Below are 9,474 nucleotides of genomic sequence, written 5' to 3' on the forward strand. Positions count from 1 at the left end.
GCAAGTGATGCTGGGAATTGTAGTAGCAGCGCTATTTCAATGCAGCGGCAGGCCAGCAGCAATTCATATTTAGAATTTCTTTGGGGACCAAAAAAATATCCTTTGGGGGCCAAATTTGTCCCTCAGGCCAGAGTTTGACACCCCTGGTCTAGACGATCAAGAATGAATGGGCGCGCAGAGACTCCCGGGCTACCTATGTCATGCAACCCTGACCTATGTCATGCAACCCTGGAAGCTCTGGGCTGCTTCTTCTGCGCCATGCCCAGGATCAAAAGGTAAAACCATTCCCAATCTTCCACATGGGCAGTGAGATCGGCAGGTTTATTTTCCCAAATTTCGTCACATGATCTCACTTCTGCGTTGGGTGACAAACCTCGAAGAAAAGGAGAAGATAGTGGTACCTGGCATGCTGGCCCAAAGACGTATACCCGGACGACGCGGGAACCGATTAAATAAACCTTTCGATAGATCAACTGCTCTGCTGATAGATCAACGCGTAGCTCAGTGTTTTTGCAACATGATATTTAAGTGCCCTAAAGCTCTAGACCAGGGGTGCCCAAAACATTAATCGTGATCTACTGATCGATCGCAAAGGCAAAGTGAGTCGATCGCAGAACCCTGCCCTACCCCTCCCAGCTGTTTACCAGCAGCCCTGCTGTACATCTATAGGGATGCTGGGGATGTCTTTCAGTGCGTGCGTGAGAAGGCTTGTGTAACAGTGGGGAGTGGGGAGGGAGGCAGAGAGAACGGGAGGGCAGTCTGAGGTGAGCAGTGCTGGGAAGCCAAGTCAGTTAAGACTCTGAGTCAGGGTTCAATTACCAAGATACCTTTGTACAGATTAGCAATTCTTTTTCTCGTGCAGTACATTGTTCTCCTATGACAGATGAACTGTAGCTTTCCTGTCACTATAGTCTTGTAGTGCAATGTCTGTGCAATGTTCTGTTCTTCCCTGTTGGTGTTCCCCAAGGGTAAGTCCTTGGACCGGTTCTCTTTTCCCTGTACACCTCCTCACTCGGTAGTCTCTTGGCCTCCTTTGGTTTACAGTATTATCTGTATGCTGATGACACTCAGATCTATCTGTCCACCCCTGACTTGTCTCCCTCAGTCCTGTAAGAAATTATGTGTAAATAACCAACTATTGTGTAAGGTACCAAAAAGACTACTTCCATCAACCTCCCCAAAACCCCAACTAGAAAATGAGCTACTGACCCAGGTTACCCTAATAGACAACATATAGGGACATTTAATTGAAACTGCGTAGCAATGTCTTGATCAATATCTTAATCAACTTACTTTGGTATAGAGTACTGCTTTTAACAACTGTTGAAATTTTTTGTATATCCTTGTATGTAAAACCTTAAAGAGGGTGTACTTACTTTTTTCATGACTGTATGTGTCATTTCTGGTGTGTTGAATATATAGATAGGTGATACATTTGTGTTAGAGATATATTGAAGCTTGAAAAAGGTCATGGCCCCAAAACAGTTGCCAATGATGGCATATTTATACATATTGCCTTGTCATACCATTATTAATTTGGTGTTGCAAATCATGGACTTTCTTTTTTGAATATTTTGGATCCTTGGGCTGGATCCTCTTTGAATGCATGAAATTAAGCAATGGTTCTTTATGCCCTTATGGTAAAATATGTGTTTGCAAATCCACTACACCTCCGGCATGCACACTTTGCCAGTTCAGGGTCAGTGACTCAAAAACAAACCAAGATTTAAAATGGAATGCAATTTTGAGTTCAAATCAACCTTTTTTATATTCAAGTACATGCAAAAAAAAATCTTGGAATTTAGAGAGGAATCTACATTACAGAGATTCAAATATTCAAGCAAAACCGGTAACATTTAGTTATTAGAGGAAAATTACACTACTGGGACAGACAAACTGTAATAACAAAAGAGAACAAAATTACAATGTAGGAGAAAGAGTACACTTTACGTAATGGAGACTATAGATCACTATAAAGAAGAAATAAATATAAAGAAAAAAATATATTTATGATATTTTAACTAACCGTAATCATCCCATGTGCATTTGTTTTTTTAGCAGTATTTGGCCATGGGTTTGCTGCAGTTGATAACCAACGTAATTAGTGGCTGCAAGTCCCTTGTTTTAGCAGTATTAGAGTTCTACTTTCAAAAATGTGTGACCAGGCAGGGCTTTACTGCAGAAAGGGACAGGTGATGTCCGTTTTGCAATAAGCATTCTTACCTGCCTGATTGCCACCATCTTCTGTCAAAATTAGATGTGAGCATCTCAGTGTAGGAAGCCAGGTGCCTGGCACACCCCTACTTCCCCTATGGTCCCTGGAACTGAATTAATTCCAAGTGCATAGGAGTTATGTCATCCTGACCTGTTCAATCAAGATGTCTGAATATTGAAACAAAGAAAAGAAGAAGGAAAAAGATGGTCAGCTGAGTAAAAAAAAAAAAAAAAAAGGATTTAGTTCCGCAGGAAAAGAGCATGCAATGTTCCCACCGGCTGATAATTTCACCTCTGGCAACCACCTGACAATGAGAAAGCTGACCACAGTGTAGGTTAATAATGAGCCTTCTCTTGCTGATTACATTGGTTACCAGTTTCGGCGAACCCTTATTTTTTAAATATCATCCTAAAAAATTAGCGTATGCACACTTTTCCTCCTCAACTGCCTGACAGACTCTACAAGTGGCGTCTGCAAATGTGCACATGGTATTGGAAAATGTGCTGCTAATGGAAAAAATGACAGAGAAAAATATCCTTCCTCTAAAGAGAACTTATTTAAAAGTAGCTCAGGATAATATTTGTGCAATACCATATGTCTTGTGATGTTTTCTGAGCCAATTAACATACGGTAAAAGAAAATTAGAAATTATCTGGAACAGAGATTTTTTTTTGGGGGGAGGGAGTATTTTCGCTTTTGAGTGACTTCCTTATTTTTTAAGGTTCCTAAGGTTTTAGCATTAGCAACAAACCAGAAATACTGCAGCAATACATGTTGATGTATATAAATGTTTCTTATATTTACCACAAGTTATTGTAAGGAAGAAATATAACATTTATTTACCTTGTAAGTTTTTGTAAACAGTAAAGAATTTGCCCGGCATACTCTTCAGCTCATTATTAGATAGGGAGATGGAGGTAATTTTGTCGGAAACTGAACTTGTGGCCAGGTATAGACCAGTTGGGAAAGAATTTAATGAACAGCTTGATAAATCTGCAGAAAAAAAGGTAAAATATGATTGTTAGTGTATTCTATGTAAAAACAATAACGTTTTAATTATTGAACCTTTACATTACAAAATTTATGACAGTCTGATTACTACTAATGCCTCAAATAAAAGAATTGTAACAATAGAAATATTAGGAATTAATGAAGGATATTTAAATTTTATTATAATTTATTTATGTACTATATTTTTTTTTTGTTAAACTAAGCTCAGTTTCTTACAGTTTTTGGTTCTTTCCTTGCATGGCATCTAGGTACCAAGTTAATAATCAGTACACTACAATCACCTTGAGTGACTGTTTGGCATTATGTTCTTGCCAGAAATTGTTATTTCTAATTCGAATTTACATTTTTCCACTTGTCACATCTATACATACAACATTATCCCAAATGAGTATTTATTATTGCTATTTATGTGATCAATACTTCTAATAATACTGTATATAGAGGCAACATGCCTAATGGCGCTGTACAACAGACAGTATATTACAAACAATGTGGTATGGTATAGATAATTGAAAAGCTTACTTTGTAAATTGTACATAGAAATGAAAGAAATAAATACATATACACACACATGTATACTATATGTTACTGTATATTATATATATGTTCAGAATAATAGCAGACCAACATCACTAACCTGATCAATCAATGTTTTTGATAGAAATGTATTTGCCATGTAGAAATAAATTTACTAGTAGATAGAGTAATAAAAAAAACAACAGACGCAACAGTCCTGACATGCATGGTGCCAATTCTTTGTAATTGAATAATTAATTGAAAATTAAGAATACCAGCAGTGTGGACTTCAATTAGTGATGTCTTTCATTATGTGTAAAAAGCAGGTGTCAGTTACGACCCTTATTTAAGGAAGAAGGGCAGCAAATGTGCATGCTGGTTATAGAGCGTTTCTCTGAAAATCTTAATAAAATGGGTGATTCTAGATATTGTTCAAAAGAACAGCGTACTTTGATTAAAAAATTGGATTTGAGAAGGGAAAACATATAAAGAAGTGCAGAAAATGATGCTGCTTAGCTAAAATGATCTCAAATGGTTGAAAATAGCAACCAAAACCTGAAAGAGGCGGAAGAAAAACAGAAACTACCATTCAAATAGATATAAGAATAGCCAAAAAAGACTCAGCCAATGACCAGCTCCAGGAAGATCAAAGAAGGTCTAAAGGTTACCTGTGGTTACTGTCACAATTAGAAAATGTCTATGTGAAGCCAGCTATAGGCAAGAAGCGCCTGCAAAGACCCAATGTTGAAAAAAAAAAAACGTTCTGAAGAGGTTACTGTTTGACAAAGAACACATTGGCTGGCCTAAAGAGAAATGGCGTCACAGTACACTGTAAAGACAGTGAAGAGCATGGTGGTGCAAGCATCATGATATGTGGATGTTTCTTATACTATGGTGTTGGAGTTTGAATGTATCAAAATACTTGAAGAGGTTGTGCTGTTATATGCAGAAGAGGAAATGCCTTTGAAATTGGTGATTCAACAAGACAAGAACTCCAATCACACCAGTAAATGGGCAACGTCTTGTTTCCAGACCGACATGACTGAGGTTATGGAGTGGCCAGCCCAATCTCGGACCATAATCCAATAGAAAACTTCTGGGGTGACATAAAAATCCTGTTTTTGAGGCAAAACTAAGAAATGCAGAAGAATTGCGGAATATAGTCCAATCATTCTGGGCTGGAATACCTGTTCTCAGGTGCCAGAAGTTGGTTGAAAATCTTGAAATAGTTTTTAGTTTATAAAGTAAATGTTTATGTTTGCTCTTTTCCTCACTTCAAATCCTCAATTCCTCCACACAAATTTCATAAATGTTTCTTCATGTTTTGATTTGGAATGTGCAGCATTCCCAATGCATTTGTGTGTATGGAAATAAAAGTTAATGTAAGGATTTTGAGCTTTATTCATTTGTCTTACACACAATTACTTTACATGCTATTATTTTGAACAAAACTGTCAGACACACACATGCACATCAATAATACATACAATAAAAGGAAAAAAGATACACAGTTAGGTCCATAAATATTTGGACAGTGACAACTTTTTTCTAATTTTGGTTCTGTACATTACCACAATTCATTTTAATTATACAATTCAGATGCAGTTGAACTGCAGACTTTCAGCTTTAATTCAGTGGGTTGAACAAAAAGATTGCATAAAAATATGAGGAACTAAAGCCTTTTTTTAACACAATAACTTCATTTCAGGGGCTCAAAAGTAGTTGGACAATTGACTCAAAGGCTATTTCATGGGCTGGTGTGGGCAATTCCTTCGTTATGTCATTATCAATTAAGCAGATAAATGGCCTGGAGTTGATTGGGCGGGGGGCTTGTATGTGGAAAATTTTGCTGTGAACAGACAGCATGCGGTCAAAGGAGCTCTCCATGCAGGTGAAACAAGCCATCCTTAAGCTGCAAAAACAGAAAAAAAAACATCCGAGAAATTGCTACAACATTAGGAATGGCAAAATCTACAGTTTGGTACATCATAAGAAAAACAAAGCACTGGTGAACTCAGCAACGCCAAAAGACCTGGATGTCCACGGATGACAATAGTGGTGGATGATCGCAGAATAATTTCCATGGTAAAGAGAAACCCCTTCACAACAGCCAACCAAGTGAACAACACTCTGCAGGAAGTAGGAGTATCGATATCCAAGTCTATTATAAAGAGAAGACTGCATGAAAGTAAATACAGAGGGTGCACTGCAAGCCACTCATAAGCCTCAAGAATAGAAAGGCTAGATTGGACCTTGCTAAAAAAAACATCAAAAAAGCCTGCACAGTTCTGGAAAAACATTCTTTGGACAGATGAAACCAAGATCAACCTTTCTATGAAGGCAAGAAAAAAAGTATAGAGAAGGCGTGGAACGGCTCATGATCAAAAGCATACCAAGTCATCTGTAAATCTTGGTGAAGGCAGTATGATGGCTTGGGTGCCAGTGGCACTGGGACACTAGTGTTTATCCATGATGTGACACAGAACAGAAGCAGCCGAAACAATTCTGAGGTGTTCAGAGACATACTGTCTGCTCAAATCCAGCTAAATGCAGTCAAATTGATTGGGAGGTTTCATAATACAGATGGACAATGACCCACAACATACAGCCAAAGCCACCAGGGAGTTTATTAAGCAAAGAAGTGCAAGTACAAGTCAGTCACCTGATCTGAACCAAATTGAGCATGCATTTCACTTGTTGAAGACTAAACTTCAGACAGAAAGGCCCACAAACAAACAGCAACTGAAAGCCGCTGCAGTAAAGGTCTGGCAGAGCATTAAAAAGGAGGAAACCCAGCATCTGGTGATTTCCATGAGTTCAAGACTACAGGCTGTCATTTCCAGCAAAGGGTTTTAAACCAAGTATTAGAAATGAACATTTTATTTTCAGCTTTTGAATTTGTCCAATTACTTTTGAGCCCTTGAACCGAGTGATTGTGTAAAAAAAAGGCTTTAGTTCCTCACAATTGTAAGCAATATTTTTGTTCAACCCACTGAATTAAAGCTGAAAGTTTGCAGTTCAACTGCAATTGAGTTGTTTCATTTAAAATAAATTGTGGTAATGTACAGAACCAAAATTAGAAAAAAATTGTCTCTGTCCAATTATTAATGAACCTATCTGTATAGCATATTGGGAAGTAAAACAGTTAATGTTATATTCAGGTGTCTCACAATGTTATATCCCAATTCACCAAGTCACTAACTAACCAACCTCTAATGGGAACAAGCCTCCCCTCTGTATAAAACAGAACGGACTGCAAAGCCTGTCCGTAAAGAGATTGTTTGTAAAACCATTAACCAATTTGTTGGTTGTCACAGGGCAGCATAAAAGAAATGATTAAGAAAGGACTAAAACTAAGAGATGTTTTTTAAATGGTGGAGGTGGATGGCATATTATTGTGAGGTTTAAAAGAGCGTTGAGTCAAATAAAACATCCACACCACATACCTGAGATGAGGCGTTATTGGTGTGTAATTAATGTTAAATATTATGTCAGAAAAATAGGTTTAATTTATTAAAGCCAATGCAGTTAAGCCTGTCCCGTTAGGCTTCATGGGTACATTTCTGGTACAACAACTCCACATCCCTCTTCAGACAGTCTTTGTTCCTGCACATTGCTGACAGGTTACAACAAAGTCTGGGCCAGGGACCTTGGAGACACCTGCCTTCTCCTCACCACTATCTACCCTAGCCATCAAGAATTTTTGTGTGTTGATATCCTACGCTCTCCACATAATTCTGGGCACACCATCGCTGCAGGCCCCTAACCTATGTTTAGATTGGACCACTGGCGAGGTGTTTTTGCCTTTTGATTATTGTCAGCAGTTTGGTATACCTACACCTAGTCATCTTATTAGTTTGGACACAGCAAGCATTCCACCTGCTTACCAAGTTTATCTAGACTTCTTTGATAAGAAAGATCCAACACTCTCCCGCCTTAATGTATTTATAACTGTTTGAATTGATTGAAACCTTACCTAGAACGAAGATCCTGTTTGGTTATAGTCACCCTTTCAGAAACCAATTTGCTACCTTAAAGGAATAGATTGATGATAACCTGAAAAAGGAATTCATCTGACCCTCCACATCCTTGGCTGGAGCAAGAATATTTTTTGCTGTCAGAGCGTTGTCCTAGCGCACTATTACATCCTGTCTCATTCTTCTCTGGAATATAAACTTTGAAGAGAAACTATGACATTGGTAATCGCAAATTACTAGCGAACTAATCGGCTTTTGTGAACTGAACATATTTCCTAATCCTAAGCCCTGCACATCCAAGCCCCATTTTTCAGACCACAAGAACTTGGAGTATTTAAGAAGGGCTAGGAGGCTGTGGATGATCTAGTCATACCCTATGAGCCAAATCAAGAAAGCCTTGTGTACCGGCCCAACGCTGGTGTTGACCTCCAAAAGGGCAGATATTCTGTGGATCCATGAAGGGAGAAGCTGAGATAACCCTACTCTATGATCTGGACCCCCAACTCTGAAAACTGTATATTTTTTTTTTTTTTTGAAGTTCATGTTTTTTTCTGTAGTACTGTGGAGTCCTAAACACTTAAGACATTGCTTTGCAGCACAGTGCAAATCGATAAATATCAGCAACCTTTATTATGATCCCTTCAGGAGATGTATTTGATTTTGTTGCTATGGGTTTGTTGAATCTTGTAGTTGGAAGCTTAATTTTGATGTAAAGAGTCATACAGTGTAAGGATCACAGTGAGTCAGGATGGCTGCAAAAAAATACCCGATTGTGTTTTAAACAGGTAATCTAATTTTCACCTTAACATGGCATATTTTATGGATAACAAATTGTGAAAAAAATGCTGTGCATAATTTTGTTCACAAATAATAATTTATAAATGTATTATCTGTTCACATGCTGTATCTAATTTTAAATTCTGGTGTAAGGTTGCATTCATATACTATATTTTCAGCACTTCAAAAAATCGTTTGTAATCATCTTGGGTAAAAAAATATCCTTAGCACAGATGTCTCACATAAGGCAGGGCTTTTATCGCAAAGGGGGGGGCAGGCGCTGTCTTCTGCAACAAGCATTCTTACCTGCCTGATTGCTCAATGCAATTGTCAAAATCTCTGTTACTTGCCAGTATACCCGAAACATTCTGTCTTTCCCCGTGGCTGCTGGGACAGAATAAAATCTGGCATACCCGTATGTCATCCTAACCTGGCTGCAGAAGGCCAAAGATCTCAACTAGGAAGAGAAGAAAGTGTTTCCCCCCCCAGCAGCCCACCTTTCAGCAGCAGCTTGAATCCTCTGCATGGAATACAGCTGAGAATGGAGCAACCCCAATGTGATCTGTTAAGAGGGTTAGAGCTGGTGATAAGAGACAAGCGGGGGAGGCACAGCAGCCAGGTGCTCCACCCACCAGAAAGGGGCTGGAGAACTATAACGATTTCTGACCAAACAAGGATAAGTGGGTATAGTAGGGTTTGGTTCTGCTTTAAAACCTGGCAAAAAATGAACATGTAAAAATAAAATGTTTCAACACTATTTTAATGTATCACTAAGGATGAAAAAGTTACTATCAAGGTGAAAGTCATTGTGGTTTTCAATGTAGATGCGTTCCCCTCCTTCCTTATTTCTTTACTGCTTTGAAACATTATTCAGAAATAAGTGAACCCACAAAAAAAAACATATCCTTTTCAAGACCTGAAGGGTCAGGCCAGGGGTCGGCAACCTGCGGCTCGCGAGCCACATGCGGCTCTTTGGAT

General features: G+C 38.5%; 1 protein-coding gene across 1 annotated transcript in view; it reads right to left on the reverse strand.

The window, feature by feature from the left end:
* Positions 1–3,203, reverse strand: part of LRRC20 (leucine rich repeat containing 20) — a 98,736-nt gene extending 95,533 nt beyond the window's left edge. The window contains exon 1 of the mRNA XM_072424485.1: positions 3,059–3,203. Coding sequence (XP_072280586.1) covers positions 3,059–3,098 — 40 coding nt within the window. The 5' untranslated portion in view covers positions 3,099–3,203. The remainder of the gene's footprint in view (positions 1–3,058) is intronic.
* Positions 3,204–9,474: the final 6,271 nt, after the last annotated feature.

Source organism: Pyxicephalus adspersus, chromosome 10, assembly GCF_032062135.1.
Source record: "Pyxicephalus adspersus chromosome 10, UCB_Pads_2.0, whole genome shotgun sequence".
NCBI lineage: Eukaryota > Metazoa > Chordata > Amphibia > Anura > Pyxicephalidae > Pyxicephalus > Pyxicephalus adspersus.